This window comes from Pelobates fuscus, chromosome 3, assembly GCF_036172605.1.
Source record: "Pelobates fuscus isolate aPelFus1 chromosome 3, aPelFus1.pri, whole genome shotgun sequence".
NCBI lineage: Eukaryota > Metazoa > Chordata > Amphibia > Anura > Pelobatidae > Pelobates > Pelobates fuscus.
Window position 1 is genome coordinate 234,619,843 of NC_086319.1, and position 22,207 is coordinate 234,642,049.

The window sequence follows — 22,207 nt, forward strand, 5'->3', positions numbered from 1 at the left end:
AATTAATCCAATTAATGATGTTTATTCACTGATATCTTGATAATCAATGATGACGAAAATGTCTCTTAAAAGGGCCTGCGCGCCCGCTGATTCTGCACTTGCCAATAAATTTCCTCGAAGTTATTTTAACCTGAACTCCGTGTGTCAGACTGAATTACTTCAGCGTATATACGCAATTCAATTCTCTTTAATTTGGACAGGAACAGATAGACACTTAAACATTTTGGTTTACTGAAAAAGTACCATAACAACTTTGGCGCCCGAACAGGGACTCCGGGCTATGTCTGGCCGGTGAGCCGTCCTAAGGAAGACAAGGGTGGACGGAGGAATCCAGGGGGAAGGAAGGGAGACTGATCACCTCCAGGTACACGGTAGAGACTTCTGCAGAGCCACCGGTATGTTCCGGCCCCTTTGATTGACCCGTCCACGTGTCTGTGACTGCTTCCCGGGAGGACATCAAAGACAGGTAATATCTTGCCCGGAGTCTTATTACCCATTTGTTACCTGCATTTAGTCTATCTGTTGCCTGGGTGTGTCTAGTTTGGTTGCCCGGGCTGAATGTTTATTTGTTTCCCCTTTTTGGGATAAAAGGGGGGGGGTGGACCAGTGGTAGTTTGCTTGAGGGTCCTGTGTTTGTCTGTTTTCCCCTTTTTGGGATAAAGGGGGGGGTGGACCCGGGGGATTTGCCTGGAGTCCTGTTGCCTGTTTTACTCCTTTTAGGAGCCACGTGTTTGTGGCTGTAGGGAAAAAGGGGGGTTGACCTGTGGATGTGTTCCTGGGGGTCTTCTTTGCCTGTTTACTTCTTTTAGGAGCCTCGTGGCTGTGGCTGTAAGGAAAAAGAAGTTTGTGGAATTGTGGGATCTGTGTAGAATCATAGTTTCCTGTGATCCAATTTTGTGTCACTTTGATAGCCTAGCTAGCTTCACTGTGCGCTTTCGGACCATCCAGCTCTAGTTGAGTTGGGGACGTCCTGACCCGGACCATCCAGCTCTAGTTGAGTTGGGGACGTCCTGACCCGGACCCTTCGGCTCTAGTTGAGTTGAAGGTCCACTGATTATTTTAACTGTGGTAGGAGACTTAGCCTTGTGGCAGGGGACTCAGTTTCCTGGGGGGATTCAGGCAGGCATTGCTTGTTTTCCGCATCACGTGGTAGTGAGACTTATAGAGTGGGTTTTATAAGGGCACTACGGGAGTGAGGGTGGCGTGGCCACTTTAAGTGGACTGCTGTAACGAGGGAGGCTAGAAAGGATTTCGGACCGGTGTTAGCTGTTATCCTTGGCCGCTGGTAGTGAGACTTGAGGAAGTCATTCTCCGAGCGGGGACACTACGAGGTTGAGAAAGGTGACTTTGGAGTAAGCACATGTAGAAGGAAAGGGATTACTGTTGATTTCATTTGAACTGTGATGCATGCACTGTATTTCAACTGTACTGTTGTCTTGTTTGTTTAATGTGGAGTCATTTAAACTCCTGTATCTGTCTCTAAGGATTTTTTCTTCCCTTACTCTTTACCTTTTCTACACTTCCTGTACTATTATACTATCCACTCCCATTCCTCTTAATAGAGAAGTGATTGGTCACACACTTCTCACCTCGCTCCAATCCGTGTCTACCACCCCGGGTAGGCGGATTCAGTGACTAGTCTACGTTTTGGGAAGACGCACTTGAGAAAGACCCACGATTCTCAGGTGGCAGTCGAGCATTGTAGACGTTCCGGTTCAATTTTCCTTATCTTTCCCTATATCTGGGACGCTGGTGTAGGGGAGAAGGGATCATGGGGCAGGATTTAAGTAAGCCCAGTAAGGGCTGGTTAGCATGTGATTTAGTTGATGACAGAGAGGGTGAGGAGATGGTTAAAGGTGTTGAAAAGATTGCAAAAGTTTGTAAAATAGCTGTGCCGACATGTGGTAGATTACAACCAGAAAGTTGGCGTAGATTGTTGATGGAAAAGAAAGGCAAGCTTGCAAATTATGATTTATTAAAAACAGCTGAAGCATGGTACAGAGTAGCAAAGGCTATTCAGCAAGAAGGTTGGGTTGAAGAAGAAATAATTCACAAGGGTGTGAAAATGTTTGTGTATCATAATAATTGTGTTGCTGGGGCTCTTCCTCAGCCAGCGCCCCAAAATGGCGCCCGGGGGATGTCTATCCCAAAGATCCAGTCAGTAATGGGAGATTGCCAGCTGATTAATCCTCCCAATCCCCATCCCGTCACCTCTCCCGTTTGCCCGGTCCTAAATTCTGATGGATCCTACTTTTCCCCTTCTCCCTCCCTAACATTCCCATCATCCTCATCCATCCCCAAGCCACCTTCTGAGTCTAATGCTAACATCTCATCTGCCATTCCTTCCTCACACTTTGTCTCCGTAGATAATCCTACCCTCCCATCTGCATCTGCCCAGTTCACTAACCCCTCCTCTCCTGCCACTGTCAATCTTGCTGATCCCACTCCGGCTCCTCCTCCTTCAGGCACCTTTACTGACTCTTCCCCACCCTCTCCCTCGCCCGCCCCGACCACAGCCCAGTTTCCCACCCCCTCTGCTAATCCCTCCCCAACCTCACTGCCCACTCCAGGTTCCGCCCCAACTCCCACCCAAATGGCCTGGCCATACCCCTTCCCATACCCCTATCCTCACTGGCCATACCCCTTTCCCCAAGTCACTCCCCAGGTTCCGGTCATGCCCAGTCCGGTTCAGTCTGCCCCGGATGTGCCCACATCCAACATGGCCGCCACGTCTTCCCTTAACCCCAATGCAACTTCCTTCCCCGCCTCCAATATGGCGGCCCCCAGCCATTCAGCACCCCTGATGCCGGTGCTTCCCGGTGATTACCGGTCCCAAGGTTATGACCCAATGGCAACTCCCGCCTCCGGAGCTCCCTCCTATCCCCCGGCCCTGTCTCCTCAGGTGTTCCCCTCACGCAGAAGGTCCCAGATAATAGAGCTAGATGAGGAAGAGGATGACAGGCTGTCCCAGGGTTCAATGGAGGCTGCGAGAGCCCACCGTTCTATTGAAGATCCCTTCGGCCATCAGGGTCGGGGAGAACAGGCCCCTCCTAAATATGTCGCTTTTAACCCCACACAAGCTAGTGCTTTAATGAAATCTCTCCCTGACCCAGAGAAACAGCCTATGCCTTTTTACCGAGGGATAGTTCAGATACAAAAGACTTATTCCGCCGCCTGGCGTGACCTACTGAGCATTTGTGCTATTAAAGCAGGGGATGCATATTGGCCCAGCATGGCCCGCCACCTCAGTACAGATCTGCTTACAAGTGATGTTGATTATCCCTCCGGAGTAACCTTTTGCAATCAATTGAGAGATTGGGCTAAGGATAAACTTGCAGATCAAGCTGCTGGCCTTACTGATGTTGTGCAAGACAAAGGAGAATCAGTGGAAAGGTTTCATGCAAGATTATATCAAATGTTTACAGATTTGGGATTTGATCTCACTGACAAAATTCATTCACAAATGCTATCAGGTGCGTTTGTCCAAGGTGTTAAAGATTCCATACGCAAGGGAATCATTGCTGCACGCCCTGAATACAAGGTTGTTCCCCTAGATACGTTACTCCTAGTTGCTAGAGGTTTGGAATCTGCCCAAACCCCCAGAAGACCCAATTCAGCTCCTCTCATGGTGGCCCGTGCCACCCCCATCACCCCTGGCACCAAGGGTGTCAAGTTAGAGGACGTAACATGTTTTAATTGTGGGGCTAAGGGACACTACAGAAGTGACTGTCCAGAACCCAAAAGGGAACCGGGGGAGCCCAAAAAGTTTCCTACAGGGGAGCCCAAAAAGTTTCCCAAGCCTGCCCCGGCCCCTAAGACCATGAAAACGGTTCCAATTGTTGAGGAACCAGATGATGATTAGGAAATTGGCAAACCTGTGTCATTAACCCCTGTCATGGCAGTGTTTACAGGGGATAAGGGGGGGGGGCCACTTGCCACAGTAACTTTACCCATTGAAGGCCAACCTACCACATTTCTTATCGACACAGGCGCAGCCCGAAGTGTTCTCAGAGAACAAGACCTGCCAGACCCATCTTTCTTGTCAAGTATTGATGTCTCCTGTGTTGGAGTGGATGGCCAACCGAGACACAGTCCTCTAACAACCCCTCTGCGGGTTGGCACAAGCTTACTTGCTCGTTTTGTAGTTTCCTCCACATGCCCAATTAACCTGTTAGGCGCTGATGTCCTTTCACGCCTGCAGGCGTCTATAACCTTCACTCCAGATGGACAGGTAGAAATGTCTACACCTCTATCTGTTTCTGACACTTCAGCCCTGTGCTCCTTACCTTTGATGCTGCAATTAGATATACCCAATGAGCAAGCAGCAGAACCTAGGTCCAATTTCCCAGATGAGTTAAAAACTCAGGTGCCTGCTAAGTTATGGTCCTCAGGCCCAGAGGATATAGGTCATCTAAATGTCCCACCTGTGGTGGTTAAGCTTATCCCAGGAGCTAAGTTACCAAGGAAACCACAATATCCTCTAAAACCAGCACAGGCTGCAGCCATTTCTATTCACATCAAAGCGCTCCTGGAAAAGGGTGCTTTAGTGGAGTGTAAATCAGAATGTAATACTCCATTATTTCCTGTGAAGAAGAAGACTCTAAAAGGTGAGCCAGTAAAGTACAGGATGGTTCAGGATCTCCGTGCGGTCAATGAAGCCACTGTCCTGGACACCCCTCTTGTACCAAACCCCCATACCCTGCTCTCTGGCGTCCCACCTTCTGCAAAGTATTTCACAGTCATTGATCTAGCTAATGCCTTTTTCAGTGTTCCACTAGATCCATCCTGTCAATACCTGTTCGCTTTCACCCATGAAATGCAACAATATACATGGACTGTCATGCCCCAAGGGGCACAAAATTCTCCAAGTCAATTTGCCAAAGCCATGTGTACTATTCTTGACCCATGGCAAGCTGAACACCCAGAAGTTGTTTTACTCCAGTATGTGGATGATTTGTTGCTCTGTGGAGATGATATACCCACTACTGAAAAATGTTCAATTAGTCTGCTTTGCTATTTGGCAGAACAAGGATGTAAAGCTTCGCTTCTCAAGCTGCAATTCTGTCAACCCTCTGTGATTTTCCTTGGACATTGCCTATCTCAAGGTACCAGACATCTCACTCGGGACCGAGTCAGAACAATTATGGACATTCAACCCCCAAGGACTTCAAAATCTCTTCATGCCTTCTTAGGCCTCATTTCCTACTGCAGAGCATGGATCCCAGAGGCCTCTCTGCTTATGCAACCTCTCTACGATGCACTCAAGTCAGATCCATTCGGCCTGACCAACGAAGCTCTGGACAATTTCAAATCTCTTAAACGTGCCATTGTCTCTGCTCCTGCCTTGGGCCTACCAGACTATACCAAGCCTTTCAAATTATTTGTCTCTGAAAGACTAGGTCATGCTACAGGAGTTCTTACCCAAACTAATGACTTAAAAGGCCGCCAGAGGCCTATTGGATACTTTTCATGCCAACTGGACATTGTGGCTAGAGGGACCCCTTCCTGCCTTAGGGCTGTTTTTGCTGCAAGAGAACTTATTGAAAGAACTTCAGACCTGGTCCTTGGCCACCCGTTGGTTGTTTTGGCCCCTCATGACATCTCTGCCATTATCAACCAAGTCCAGCTCAAGCACGTGTCTCCCGCTAGACACCTACGTCTGCAATGTCATCTTCTTCTGCCTGACAACATTTCTATACAAAGGTGTCAAGTTCTTAACCCATCCACTCTTCTTCCACTCCCTGAGGGGGGTATCTACTATGGGTTTGTCACAGATGAAACCTACATTTACCTTCTCTGTGGATGTATCAAGAAAATGCATCCACATTTAACTTTTCACGAGGACAAGACACCTCTCTGTGAAGGTCCAGATTACGCCTTCTGTACCATGTGGTACAAGCCAGACATTACTCCTGAACCTTGCTATGAAGATGAGCTCTACCACTGGTTTGAAGTAAAGCTCACTACCCAAGATTTCTATTGTGACTCGGAAGGCAACAGCATGGTCCTGATCCAACTGCCCCCAGAACTCAATTACCTATACCATCATTGGGATACTGCTATTCCACATATTCCTGTTACCAAGTTAAAGACAAGATCATGGAATGACCTTGGGCCCATGGCAAAATTATGGGCCACCATGGATGAATCACAACTACAGGAAAATGGCATTGCCAAATACCCAGCAACTGACCTTCTTGAAGCATGGCCACGACATTTCCTGGAAAAAGAATTTAAAGACCTAGTTATAACAAATGACTATGACCCAGAAACTCCTCATGACTGTTTCGAACAGATGAAAATGGAAACAGTACACTTACCAACTGTGCATGAGAATCCATTACCGGATCCGGATTTTACTCTGTTTGTGGACGGTTCAAGGTATGCTGATGAAGAAGGAAAATACCATACAGGATATGCCGTAACCACAACAGGGGAAGTTCTCAAGTCATCACCTCTACCGCCAGCAATGTCTGCGCAAGAAGCTGAATTGCAAGCCCTGACTTCAGCATGCAAGATTTCCAAGGGAAAGCGTGCCAACATCTATACAGATTCAAGATATGCTCTGGGTGTGGCACATGACTTCGGCCTCATTTGGAAGACAAGAGGATTTCTTACCACTGCCGGTACACCAGTCAAACACAGCTCTGCAATCAAGGAACTAATGGATGCCCTCCTACTCCCTGAAGAAGTGGCCGTTTTGAAAGTAAAGGCACATGGGAAATTGGATTCAGATGAAGCAAAGGGCAACCATTTGGCCGATCAGGCTGCTAAGCAAGCAGCCAGAGATTTGCAGGAAGTGGATGAAGAAGTGTCCGGTCAAGAAGAAGAAGTTCCTATCTTTACCTTACAAACTCTTCCTACTGACCTAAGAATTCTACGAGAACAACAAGCTATAATTACCCCTGAAGAAATCCAGAAATGGAAGAAGAAAGGAGCTGTCCTAAAGGACGGAATTTACTACAACAATTCTAAATTTTGCCTTCCAAGAAACTTATACCCAGCAGTTGTCCAATGGGCCCATGGGCCTGCACATCTGTCAAAAGACCTAATGGCCGCCCTCATTCAAAAATATTATGAAGCACCTGGAATCACAACCCTGATCAACAGCTTCTGCAGGGCCTGTGTCATTTGTGCAAAATGTAATCCAGGAAGACCAATCAAGGTGCCTGCAAAGCACCTAGCAAAACCCATGTACCCATTCCAGAGAATTCAAATTGATCATATCCAAATGCCCAAGAGTGGGTCTCATGAATATGCACTAGTAATGGTGGATATGTTCTCAGGCTGGCCAGAAGCCTACCCTGTAGCCAATATCACTGCAAAAACAACCGCAAGACGCCTACTTACAGACATTGTATGTAGATTTGGACTTCCAGAAGTCATTGAAAGTGATCAAGGCCCAGCCTTTACAGCAACAGTGACTAAAGAAATTTGGACTGCTCTGGGAGTGACCCTAGCCTTCCACACCCCTTACCACCCACAAAGTAGTGGTAAAGTAGAGCGCATGAATGGCACTCTAAAAGCCAGAATGTTAAAAATGTCACAAGAAACAAAAATGCCCTGGCCAGAAAGTCTGTCAATAGCTTTGTTCAGCGTTAGGCACACACCTAGAGGGAAACACTCGTTATCCCCATATGAAATTCTATTTGGGACAGCACCCAGGCTAGGTTGTTATTATCCACAGCAGTTACAGCTTCAATCAGATGTTTTAGTAGACTATGTAACTGAACTTGCAAGTGCCTTGAACAAAATACATGCCCAAGTTTTCTCTTCAATTCCAGATCCTGATCTGAACACAGGTACCCATAACCTGCTTCCCGGAGATTGGGTTCTGGTTAAGAAGTTCGTGCGGAAAAGCACCCTGGAACCAAGATTTGACGGGCCATTCCAAGTTCTCCTGATCACCGCAACTTCCGTCAAATTGGCCGGCAGGCCACATTGGATCCACGCTTCCCACTGCAAGAAGTCTCCTGCCCCAGAGGAAGCAGATACCGCACAACCATGTACCTCTGGTACATTGTCTCCTTAATTAGTTTAATTAAGGCCCAGCAAGTAGCCATCACTAAAGATGCTAGTGGGTACACCTTCTGGTATAATTCATCATGTACCCGTGTGGCTACCTATACCTTTGATTATTGTGACATCGTAGAATGCCCATTCACTACAACACAAATCCAGAATATCTATAGAGATATCCCTCATGTAAAAGATCCATATGTTTGTGTAGTTGACAAACAATGGGGGCATAATTGTGGCCATTGGGGGGCGGCGGGATGGAATGCCGGACCTTCCTGGGGCTACAAGCCAAAAAGTGCCTTATCTAAAGTAGATGATCATGGTAGGTCCCTCCTTCAAAGAATGACTCTGAGAAAGCCTGGAGGAGGCACACCAATGAAATTAATTCTTAATGTTGAGCATCCAAGCCCAACAGATGCAGACCAGTATGTATTGGGAATGTACTGGAAAAAGGGTTCCTATACTAAATTAGGGCATTTCTACCTTAAAGATATGTGTAATTCCCCTGAGTGGCAAGGAGCTACTCATATGGTCACAAACCCATTAAAACCACACATCCAGTCCTTTAAGGACATGATGGCCATTGCTAACCCCACCTTTGAAGATACTATGGCCGCTGAAACAGGTTTTAATGATGTTAACCTATGGTTAGAATGGATGAAATATAATGCCAACAAACATAACCGAACCGCATGCTATGTGTGTGGTGGTGCCCGGCCTCATCTGGGCACTGTACCTTTAACCCTGCCAGTAGATGAAGAAAATTGCATTTTAAGTCTTTTTGCCTACCAATATAATTTCAACAGGTCTCAATGTCAAGCATGGACAGCGGAGTATCCTCTTATAGCCAAAAATGTAAGACCTCCTCATGGTGTTACCGTATATAAAGGTAATTACACTTGCTATGTCAAACATGATGGGATTGGTAAATTTGTGGGTAACTTTCCCGCAGGTTATTGTACTACATATAGAACTGTTCCTGTACGTTTGCTGCAGCAGCACACTAGGTCACTGGGAGATATTTACTGGTTGTGTGGGGATTTACAGTTAAGATCCAGAATGGACACAGAGTGGTGGGGGGAGTGTACATTGGCCAAGGCCATTATGCCTATACACATTATTTCTGACACACACACCAACACCCATGAGTCCAGCCACACTAAGGCCAAGCGTGAAGCCCCAGTAAAAGGAAGTTTTGACCCTCACATTTACATTGATGCCATTGGGGTGCCTAGGGGGGTACCCAATGAATTTAAAGCAAGAGATGAAGTTGCTGCAGGATTTGAATCAATTTTTACCATAGTTACTGCAAACAAGAACTTAAATTGGATAAACTACATTTATTACAATCAACAGCGTTTCGTTAATTACACCAGAGATGCCCTCCAGGGATTAGCCGAACAATTGCAGGCAACATCCCAAATGGCCTTCCAAAATAGAATAGCCCTGGATATGATCCTAGCCGAAAAAGGAGGGGTATGTAAAATTTTGCCCGACACCATGACATGTTGTACCTACATCCCAGAAAACACAGGTCCTAATGGTAAAGTTACATTAGCCATAGCAAAATTAAATGACCTCTCAGAAGAATTAAAAAGGAATTCCGGGATAAAAGATCCCTGGGACAGATGGTTTGGTTGGATGACGGGTTGGAAAAAGGCTTTAATGCATATTGGTATGGCAATACTAATTTCTTTTTTTATCTTTGCTCTTCTCTTTTGTTGTGTCTTCCCCTGCCTGAGGAAAGCTCTCACGAAGACTATTGACCAAGCGGCACCCACTTTCACACTACTTGACGTTGATGACCAAGATTTCCAGGATCTCAACTCACCCTGTTTGCCGCTGCAATCCATCCCTTTTGATGATAAAGTGCGAGAGTTCTAGGAAGGGACCACCTTAGGGACAGCATCTGTCAGTGAATGGTAAAGGCCCCGTGTGGAGAAGCGGTGGGTTAGCTGCCGTGGGATACCCATGGGTGTGAAGTGTTCGAGAGCCATACTGACAGATGAGCTAGCCTAGTAGGGTCAGAAAATAGGGACAGACTTGCACTTTGCATTAACACCTAGCTAGCGGCCACGGGGTTTCTGTGCCTTTGGGCTAACACGTCTTCTGGTATTAACAAATAAAGTTTTTATCTCTTAGAATCTAACATTTCATAGGGGGGACTGATGTAGAATTATTAAAAAAATCTTATTGTATTTATATTGAATTGCTGCTCTAACTCTGTATTAACCTGATACTGTGACAAATCCTCCATTTTGTCCTCATAACCTGACTTCTTCATATGAAAACTACATTACATGACAGTATTTCTCAGCACATCTAATACAAAAGACAAAGACTGTATTCTCCATAAGGATATGACTAACCCAGGAACTGTTGAATTTCCCCTAACTCGCAACATAGTATAATTTAAAGGCCATGAGAACACAGTAGTAATGAAATGTTCTATTCATAAGAGACCTTGCACCTAACCACGAGATTTGACATCACCGACCGAGTAAAATGACGCTCAAGACCCCTTGTCCCCCACCCGTGTCCGAAAAAGTACCACCTCTTGGTGGGTGGACACGGAACTAACCACTTAGCTTTTGATCCAATTAATTATATTGATAGGTGGACACTAACCCAGACACTTAACAATTAATCCAATTAATGATGTTTATTCACTGATATCTTGATAATCAATGATGACGAAAATGTCTCTTAAAAGGGCCTGCGCGCCCGCTGATTCTGCACTTGCCAATAAATTTCCTCGAAGTTATTTTAACCTGAACTCCGTGTGTCAGACTGAATTACTTCAGCGTATATACGCAATTCAATTCTCTTTAATTTGGACAGGAACAGATAGACACTTAAACATTTTGGTTTACTGAAAAAGTACCATAACAATATTTGTCAGTCTGAATAATTCTAGTGGATGTCGATCAAGCAAGGTGATAGAGGCATTTCCTTGTGAAGACATCAGACCCAACATGACGACGACAAACTATGATAATTCTGTGATAATGTCCACTGCTGTGCATTCGCAACAGGGCCCCAATGCCTCTTTATAAGAAGCATTGGTCTGACCCGAGATCTTACACATCACTAATAATCTCACAGCAGGGCTAGGAATCGGTCGCAGTGAGATGCAGCGCTGAATTAATGGCGAGTTTTATTTATTTAATTCTTACTTTGGCATTATTCTAAATGTTAATGGTAACACTACATATAAATACATTTATTCATAAAGTTTATGTACCTTTAAAGGAAACCTGCATACAACATGGTATTGTTAGCAATGCCTACAGAAGGCTCAACCTGTGAGAAACAACTTCAATGTTAGCAGTTAGTTAAAGGAACACTATAGTCACCTAAATTACTTTAGCTAAATAAAGCAGTTTTAGTGTATAGATCATTCCCCTGCAATTTCACTGCTCAATTCACTGTCATTTAGGAGTTAAATCACTTTGTTTCTGTTTATGCAGTGCTAGCCACACCTCCCCGGGTTTTGATTGACAGAGCCTGCATGAAAAAAACAACTGGTTTCACTTTCAAACAGATGTAATTTACCTTAAATAATTGTATCTCAATCTCTAAATTGAACTTTAACCCCTTAAGGACCAAACTTCTGGAATAAAAGGGAATCATGACATGTCACACAGGTCATGTGTCCTTAAGGGGTTAATCACATACAGGAGGCTCTTGCAGGGTCTAGCAAGCTATTAACATAGCAGGGGATAAGAAAATCTTAATTAAACAGAACTTGCAATAAAGAAAGCCTAAATAGGGCTCTCTTGACAGGAAGTGTTTATGGAAGGCTGTGCAAGTCACATGCAGGGAGGTGTGACTAGGGTTCATAAACAAAGGGATTTAACTCCTAAATGGCAGAGGATTGAGCAGTGAGGCTGCAGGGGCATGTTATACACCAAAACTTCTTCATTAAGCTAAAGTTGCTCAGGTGACTATAGTGTCCATTTAAGCTTGCTAAAACTTATGGAATGCACGTTTGTAGCCATCACTGACTAAAGGTTTTATAATGATTCATTTCAAAATACATTTTGTGCATGCTTAGTACATTGTACTAGCCTGAACTGGGCTATAAATGGAAGATGTTGTAAGAGACAATATTGCATTATATTGTATGCAATATTGTAAAAACTAAAATTGGTGCACATTTACTTAAATGACATACTCTTTCAGCAAGTGACAAAATGTTAAAGTAAAAATGTTTGTGCAAAAAACCTATGCTCTAACATTTCGTCCATGAGTCATTGTTGATATTGAGAGATTAGCAGAATGTATTAGTAAAAATAAAAATGTGATTATAAGATTTGCTTAAAGGAACTCTAGTGTCAGGGACAAAAAACATGTTTTCCTGATGGTATAGTGTTAAACTACCTGTTTGGGGTCCACTGCCAGGGAGAGGCCTGTTTTATTTTTTTGTTTTTGTTTTTTTTAACTGTCAAAACATTTTGACATAAAAATCAGAGAGCAGCACTCAAAGCAATGAGCTGTAGTTGTTGTATTGCATAGACAGTGTCTTAAAGGGAAACTCCAGTGCCAGGAAAACAATCCGTTTTCCTGGCACTGCAGGTACCCTCTCCCTCCCAGGTAGCTGAGGGGGGGAAAACCCCTTCAGGTCACTTACCTGAGACCCCGCCGATGTCCCTCGGCGGTGGTTTCGGGTCGGCGCCGCTCCTCCCAGTAATTACGGCAGCCGGTGGGCGAGACTGATCCCGCCCGCCGGCTGAGGAAACCTAATGCGCATGCGCGGCAATGCTGTGCACGCGCATTAGGTCTCCCCATAGGAAAGCATTGAAAATGATTTTCAATGCTTTCCTATGGGGAAGTGAGCGACGCTGGAGGTCCTCACACAGCGTGAGGACGTCCAGCGATGCTCTAGCAAAGAAAATCTTTGCTATGAAGCAGGAAGTGCCCTCTAGTGGCTGTCTAGTAGACAGCCACTAGAGGTGGAGTTAACCCTGCAATGTAATTATTGCAGTTTATTAAAAAACTGCAATCATTACAGTTGCAGGGTTAAGAGTAGTGGGAGTTGGCACCCAGACCACTCCAATGGGCAGAAGTGGTCTGGGTGCCTGGAGTGTCCCTTTAAATAGTAGCTACAAAGGGGTTAAAAACAAGGTCACTTGCTAAAGTAGAGATGAATATTTACCATAGTGCCAGTACATACTTACCAAGGTTAAAATAATATCAGTAAAATACAATTAAACTAGTTACACACACTGAAAAGTTAATAATTTATTTTAAATACCTTTTTTTGTGGATGGAAAATATTCATTTTCTAGCCATAAATTTTCTCACTGGCCTTAATTTATATCAGAGCCATGTTCTGCCCCATTAACAAGTTTGAAGTATTGCTAAAAGGGAGCCAGTAATTTGACTTTAAAGTAAGCCAACATTTCTTATGCAACACTGATTGATACTCTGGTTTTGGGAAATCCTTCAACTTATTAAAAACGTGGAACAGTCGTTTTCGAGAGTCCTTGTGATTTCACCCAGCTGACAAACTAACCGCTGTGTTATTCTTGGAAAGCTCTTGCTAGCTCCACAGCATAACCACAATCAATGCAAATGTATAAATTGCTTAGTCCCCTAAGGCAGAGTTCTGTACTTTATATCCAGATAATTTCAAAAGAAGATCAAATGTCAGAAGTTGGTAGGTCAGGCAAGTGACCAAATATACAGCCCCTTAAAAATAGTTATCACACTTAAAAGGAACACTATAGTGTTAGGAATACAAATGTGTAATTTAACGCTAGCATGCTCTAGTTACCGTTAAGTAGATGGCCCCTCATAAAGGTTATAAGTTAACTCCACAATAGTTAACATAGATTGCATCTTATGCCGCAGTGCTCTGTCCATGCCTGGTCCCGCCTCCTTGTTTTCCCATAGGAAAGCACTGGATTGCAAGTTCGCATGCACAGCAAAATACCACACTGCGCCAATCAGATGGTCTCTCTGACTCCATCTGTTAGAAGTAATCGAGTTTTACCTCACTAGTTCAAGGAAGCGCCTATCCTGAAGTGACTTATGATCTCACAAATGGCACTATTTCTAAATGAGGGCAAAGACAAACTGGGGTTTTGGATTTTTATTGAGAGACCCATAAACATTCCTGCAATAAACATGCACAGATTATACAATAGCAGAGATGCTGATGGTATAGCTAAGCTTACTTATATTGAATTTTTGTATTTTATTTTTTTAAATGCAATTCTAGAGAGGGAACTGAGAATTTACTCAGTAAACCAATAGAATGCTCTTGCTGATTGCTTATCTTTTAGTGGTTCCCAATCCAGTCCCCAAGTACCCCCTAACATTCCAGGATTTAGGGATTACCCAGTTGTGTCTAAGGTGTTTTTTAAAAAGGAAAGAAAAAACATAAAAACACACTTTAGACACAACAGGGAAATCCCTAAATCCTGGACTGGAATGGGGGTACTTGAGGGCTGGTTTGGGAACCCGTTTTAGAACACTGCATCAGAACTGTTCTTTATGCAAACCCCTCTATCTGCAAGATAGTGTAAAAGTTTGACAATGGGAAAATACACTTGGACCTGTTATTATACATACAAACACTTGTCTATACAATGGAAACACTGCACTGTTACCTTGGTGGACTGAAATGGATGGATTAATATGGTTTAATAAAACAATCCACTTGGTTGCAACAGGAGGTTTGCATCTTTGTCAAGTCGATATATTCCATTTGTACTGTACTAGCCCATTGAGGGTAAACATGGGATATGTTTGACTGTTTTAAAGGACACTACAGTCAGCAGAACAACTACAGCTTATTGTATTTGTTCTGGTGAGTAGAATCATTATCTTCAAGCTTTTTGAAGTAAACACAGTCTTTTCCGAGAAAATGCAGTGTTTACATTACTGCCTAGGAATAACTGCACTGGCCACTTCTCCAATGGCTACTAGACGTGCTTCCTGAGGCACAATGTGCAGCACTGACATTCAGTGTCAACACCCTCTGCATAGAGACACAGAACTTTCCTCATAGAAATGCATTGATTCAATTTATATCTCTGAGGAGATGCGCATTAGCCAGGACTGTGTTTGCTCTGTCCCCTTGACAGTCTCAGCCAATCCAATACTTTCCTAGAAGGTGGTTTTAAACATGAAATACATGTTTGTGTTCCTGACCCTATAATGTTCCTTTAAGATGTGTACATTAATTCACTAGTCCAACACATTACTTCATGTTCTCTTAAAACCAGGAAGAGAACTCATTACGTACTAAGCAATTACCGCACATCAGAAGACATTGGTTGGTTATGTATTCGATAGGTTATAGAATAAAATCATTACCATTTTAAAATAACTAAAATGAATGCAGAATAGAAATAGAAAAACTAAATCATGCTCTAGTAGTAAAAAGGAACTGTAGATACTTGATGAGAAAAATTATATATATATATATATTTTTATTTATTTTTACACAAAACCTGATAAATGTACTCCTGATACCATTTTACAGACTAAATATAATATCATATCTTCTGCAAGCTGTCACTTATCACACATAAAAGTAACCTCTCACCTCCTGCCTTGATAGGGTCATCGGCAACTTCTCTTCTGAGAGCTCCAATTCCAGCACTGGATTACTTGATGTTGAAGGCCTCTCCTCCTCTTCTTGGTTCTGCACCTAAATGGACAAAACGCAAATATTGAGAAAACCACATCTATAGAGGATGTAGAACACTGCTTAAAGTTCAAGCATACCAGAGTAAAAATGAATTATGGCCATCTCATCATGCAAGCATCCAATTGGCACCTGTACAATTTCTTGAACAGCTGAGCCATCAGTACAGATACAATTTATATGAAGACTTTAGTACAATAAACTTAAATATAGTGAATTAACTTGATTTTCTAAATTCGATAAGGCTCTAGTGTATGTTCAGGAAAATGTACGAACACTGTGAAAAGGGATCAGCAAGTGTCAGAAAGCAAGCTGAGCACTGACCCAAGAGTGTGGCTACAGCAGAAATCATGCATCATGTTCCCTTTTCATATTCATGTGCTTACACTGATGAATTACAGCAATCAAAAATTAAAATAAGATTTAGAAAAGGATATTGAGGAAATAAATAAATATAATGTATAAAAAACTATAGTGTGGCAGTTCAGCTCACAATAAGAAGTCATACTTTTGCCTAAAGGTAGGGAAATACCTCCCCCCACCCCCTTCCAAACTAACTCCAAAAAGCATAACAAAAATATTGGCATTTATTGCAATGGAAAGAACATACAAAACCACTGCAAGCTGGAAGAGCCCACCATCACATTCAAAATAGAGCAACTCAATGCATTTCACATGGCAATTGTAGTTCCCATAAGCTAAAAGTGCTTGAGGTAAGAATCACAATAGGCAGCTCTTTTCTAGAGTGGTTGTGGACTTTATTTTGCCATGCAATAATTGTGTTTATTTTAATTTTGCAATAAAGTCAACTATTTTACTTGCTTTTTTTTTTATTCTTTATTTAGTTGTGCATTTAGGGTACAAGTAGGCAAGCAATGCCCCAACAGCGATTGCTAGCATAGCAGTCAACAATAGTAAACATTCGATGGCATTTAAAGACATAGCACATTTTATATTTTAAGTACATTCTACAAGTCAAGATTAGGTGATATCGATTGTGGGACCCTTTGTGGGTGTGGTAAAAGTGGAGGTCAGCCTGATGGTACCTACGAAAAATTTGTACCTCCTTTCACTAGGGCTATGTGTGCGGCATTTTAGAGTTGGTTCCCTGGAAGGAGGGGTGGGGGGTAGTAGTAGTTTATGAGCGGCAGTGATTACTCGGCCGTGTGGTATGCAGGACGCTAGTTAACGGGTCAGTGCGTCCTCACTATGTGTGTGCTCGTTACTCTTTCATGGTACAGTGTGGTTGGTCGCCTATAAGACTATGAGGCTTTGTTAATTTGGTACAAGATGCGCAATAAAAAGGAAAGGAAAAATAAAATAACGAGAAGAAACATATATAAAGGAGAACATCAAGGCATATCAACGAAAAAACATTCTCTAACTGTGGTAATCATGGAGGTTATTAATGGTGGAACACAAAAGTCCCCATGGGTGATTCAGCTTCTGCTCTCTCAGGTGATTGAGCCATTTGGTGGGGCTCCTCGTTGCCCCCTCGGGGTAAAGTCCCGAATGGTGGCCGGGTTCAGCTGAGACAGTCCCGTTTTACTCGGCGGTGATGTCTGCCAGATGCCTGTGTATTGTAGGTGTGCTTATAGCTCCTTATACACCTGTGCTCTGAGGATAGTCCCGTTGTGTGAAAACATGACAGCTTGTGGTGTACCCCATTTATAGGGGATCTCTTTGGCGCGAAGGTGTTGCAGGAGAGGTTGTAATGATTTCCTCCAGGTGAGGTCTGGGAAAACTGTGATTGAGGAGCCCTCGAATGAGACGGGCGTTTTATTTCGCAAGGCCATTAGGAGTGTGGCCTTGTCTGAGAGTGCTTGGAATCTGAGAATGAGGTCAGCCGTCGCTGATGCCGGCGCTCTGGACAGTTTAGGCAGCCGGAACATACCATTACCATACCATAAAGCTTCAGCGATATAGCTTGCCGATGAAGCGCCGCATGTAGTGAGGTAAGTCAGCGATGTCGACCGAGTCAGGTATCCCCCTGACTTTCAGATTGTACCGCCGCCTCTGATCTGGCTAGTTGTTGCCGTGCCAAGTCTGCTACTTGCTTTTCCACCTCTGTGAGCCTGGTGTCTTGGGTGGTAGAGTGGGTCTCCAGCTGGGAGATTTTGGCTGTGACCCCTGCTATGGCCTCTTTATATCCAGCCATATCTGTTGCCAGGTCTTTGCGGAGATCTGCCAGCATCCTTTTAATTTGGTCTGCAGTGACCGGATCCCCGGTCCTTTGAGGCGCCGTTTTGCGGTCTGGTATGAAGCCATAAGGTGGTCCATCCAGGAGGTCTGGTGTGAAGTACTCCGAGGAATAGGAGGTGAGGTCGTCGTCCGGCGCCATTTTGGACCACGCGGCCTGCTGCGAGTTCCGCAGCATGTCTCCAATGTCTCTCCCCTGGGAGCTTTTGTCCGCTTTTGCCTTTTTCGTTTTGCGTCCCATAGCGCTTCAGCCAGTTGTAGGCAAGGTTCGAGGGGTCTTTGAGCTTTGGGTTCCACCATAAAAGCTTTGTTAGGGCGAGTTAGAGCAGGAGCTCCAAGAGATGCGACCGCTCTGTTGCCTTGCTGGCTCCGCCCCCCCCTTACTTGCTTTTTTTGTGTTTTTTTTTCAGGGGGGATGGGTTATGTTTATCCACTGTATTGGTGGAAGTTGACTTTTTATTGTAAACTGCAATTCACAAAGAGAGTGTCTACAACGCCTGATATCTGAGAAACCACAGCAGGCAAGGTAGATCTTCTGACATAAAAGTGCACCATTTTTGGGGGGGGGGGGGATAATTTTTTTTCCTCAGTTTATAATCTTTTTGAGACACTTAAAGGATCACTATAGGGTCAGGAACACAAACATGTATTCCTGACCCTACAGTGTTAACACCACCATGTAGCCCCCCTGGGCCCCTCATGCCTCCATAAATATAGCAAAATCTCACTGTATTCAAGCCTGAAGCTGTAAATCTGCATGCTGTTAGACTCAGAAAAACAAGCAGTCTGCTGACGTGGTAGCCTGATCCAATCACAGTGCTTCCCCATAGGATTGGCTGAGACTGACAAAGAGGCAGATCAGGGGCAGAGCCAGCATGATTCAAACACAGCCCTGGCCAATCAACATCTCCTCATAGAGATGAATTGAATCAATGAATCTCAATGAGGAAAGTTCAGTGTCTGAATGCAGAGGGAGGAGATACTGAATCACAGGATGCTGTGCACAGTGCTGCCCTGTCCTCTGTTGACAGCAGATCAACTCCGAAGTCCCTCTGGTTCACTCTGAGTGACTGCAACTGGAAGTGTTCCTAGCTTTCAATGTCAACACTGTATTTTCTCAGAAAATACAGTGTTTACATAAGAAAGGCTACAGGGAGCTATAGTTCTCACCTGAACAACCTCATTAAGCTGAAGTTGTTCAGGTGACTATAGTGTCCCTTTAATCACTGCACAGAAGATAATGCAACCGTTTTACAAACTTTAAAGGGACACTATAGTCACCAGAACAACTGCCTCTTGTATTTGTGCTGGTAAGCAGAATCTTTCCCTTCAGGCTTTTTGCAGTAAATACGGTCTTTTCAGAGAAAATGCAATGTTTACATTACAGCCTGGGGATAACTCTATTGGCCACTCCTCAGATGGCTACAAGAGGTGCTTCCTGGGGCAGAACTGCACATTGTGCATCACTGCCTTTCAGCATCTCCACCCTCTGCATGGAGACACTGGACTTTGCCCACATAGATGTATTTATTCAATTAATCTCTATGAGGAGATGCTGATTGAGCAGGGCTGTGTTTTATTTGTGCTGGCTCTGCCCCTGATCTGCCTCCTTGACAGTCTCAGCCAATCCTCTGGGAAAGCAGTGATTTGTTGAAGAATCACTTCTGATAATGTCAGTCATGCAGGCAGATCAGGGGCAGAGGCAGCAGCTGCAGACTTGAATACAAGTTTTTACTATATTTAGGGAGGCAAGGGGGCAGATGGTGGTTTTTAACACTATAGGGTCAGGAATACATGTTTGTGTACCTGACCCTATAGCGTTCCTTTAAGTGCAAAGTAAGTAAGTATTACTGTACAAAGCATATAGCAGCTGACTCAATGAAAGGTAAAAGGTAATCTAACTTCTTAAAGGGACATTATATGCAATCACACCACTTCAGTTCAGTGAAGTGGTCTGGGTGCAGTGTCTTAGTGTCCCTATTGCACTTAGTGCTATAATGGTAAACATTGCAGTTACAGAGAAACTGCAACGTTTACATTGCAGCATTAATTCTGCCTCCAATTACTGTCTCGCGGAGGAGGCGGCAGAGCTGCGACCCAACACTGAGGGACATCGGCGCTGGGATCAGGTAAGTAAATAAAGGAGCGTGAGGGAGGCAGAGGGAGCTATATTCCTGGCACTTATAGTATCCATTTAAGAGCTTCTCAAGGTCTTTTCCCCTACAGCGATCAAAACACTGCAGCCTTCTCCACCAGACGAAAAAAAACAACTATCATTCTGTTTAACTATCTCTTGGTCATACATTTTTATTAGGCAGCTCATTGGGCACAAAGGGCAGACTTATTTTTATTCATGACTATCACTTTAAAGAACCACTATAGTGCCAGGAAAGCAAACTCATTTTCCTGGCACTATAGGGTCTTTAGGTCCCCCCCACCATCAGGGTGCCACTCCCGATGGGCTAAAGAGGTAAAACCGGGCTCCCTCGGCGCTGGGGAACTCTCCTCCCTCTCCCGACGTCAGCTTTGAATGCGCATGCACGGCAAGAGCTGTGGTGTTCACAGTGAGAAGCGTGGAGGCTGGATTAACCCTAGTGTAAACATAACAGTTTCTCTGAAACTGCTATGTTTACAGCTGCAGGGCTAATACTAGATGGACCTGGCACCCAGACCACTTCATTGAGCTGGAGTGGTCTGGGTGCCTATAGTGGTCCTTTAACTCAAAAACAAGGGAAGCAGCAATAGCTGTACTGCGAGATTACAGGCAAATCACAAAAATACAGAGGATAATGGACTGCACGCACAAATTTAATAATAAATTCAATCATGTCTAAATTCAGCCCAAAGTATGGGGTATAATTGAATGCAAGCATCCAATAATCAAATTTAACGTAATCTCAAAACTTTTAAAGAAATCTGAAATATACAAAATGGATTCACAAGCCTTCTCCAAGTTTAATACATTTCAAATACTGTCTGGGGGAAAAAAATGTTAGATTGTTAATGTGCGGTTTACCTGGACAAGATCAGCAAGAAAATTTACATGTAAACATATATAAGAAAGTGGATTATTGCAGCACACTTCTAGATACCAGTCAATTTTCAACATGTCATCAATAACTACTAATGATACAAATAATTTTATTACCTTTACATGCTGAAATAAGGAGAGCAAAATGTGTTCATTTGAATTTATCTCTTCAATAATATCAGTGTGAATTTCCCTGACAACTATAGCTGTTGCTTCTTAAAAAGGTACACTGCAAGCACCAAAACCACCACATCTTAATGTAGTGTTTTTGATGCATACATAAGGTCTCTTCTTGGGCAATTTAAAATGTTATTTGAGAAACGCCAATTTACATTAGACAGAGAAAAGCCTCTGAAAGCTGTATGCCCCCTGCTCTACGAGAAGCATTGGCTTTGACTGACATCATCAGCACTAATGAGGAAGCTGAATGGCTGCAGAGGAGACTGGACTGGACTTTTATTTTAATTTCACTGGAGAACCCTGGATCTACAACAAGGAATGCCAAAGGTTAAAAACAAATATACTTATGTTTAACATTAATGTGTTCCTTTACAGAGGAGAATTACGGTTATGCATCACCGTCATCTCTCACTTACATAAGCAGTACTTTCAGCTTAAAATGCTACCATGATGCTCCAAGTACACTTGTATAAACTCAGGTGTTGCAAAAATGTGTGTGCACCTGGACATACCCTCCATACTGTATTCCCATGCATTGTACGCTAAAACACAAAAATAAGCATAAGCCAGATAATTGAGTGGATGTATGATAAATAAACTAAAATTGAGTAATTAATCTGAAGCTGTTTTGGTGCTTAAAAGTGTCCCTTTAAGGTATTGTTTAATTCAGAGGTTTCCAAACTTTTCATGTTGGTGACACACTTTTTAGACTTGCATCATTTTGCCACACTGCGGCAGTCGAGATGGTGTTCTATTTCTTGAACACGTCACCAGAAGTGACAAGTAATCAGCGGTTTTGACCTAATTCTGCATGCACAGTACATGCATGATCCCTTAACTAACACACTGTCCCCTATTCACAATATAGTAATATACCATACCCATCCCAAGTTGGCTCTCCTCTCCGTATTTACAGTTGCTGTTTGGTTGGCTGCTGTGTGTCTATTTGTCCCCACTCAGACCCTCCATGTGTTTCTTTGTGACCCCTCAGTCCCTCTGTGAGTCTCATTGTGACCCCTCAGTCCCTCTGTGAGTCTCATTGTGACCCCTCAGTCCCTCCGTGAGTCTCATTGTGACCCCTCAGTCCCTCCGTGAGTCTCATTGTGACCCCTCAGTCC

The 22,207-nt window shown here is 43.7% G+C and overlaps 1 protein-coding gene across 2 annotated transcripts in view; it reads right to left on the reverse strand.

The window, feature by feature from the left end:
- The window catches only part of PRPF18 (pre-mRNA processing factor 18), a 101,830-nt gene that overhangs the window by 74,808 nt on the left and 4,815 nt on the right, over positions 1-22,207 (reverse strand). For both annotated transcript variants that reach the window (XM_063448206.1, XM_063448205.1), the window contains one exon: positions 15,578-15,682. In XM_063448206.1, coding sequence (XP_063304276.1) covers positions 15,578-15,682 — 105 coding nt within the window. The remainder of the gene's footprint in view (positions 1-15,577; positions 15,683-22,207) is intronic.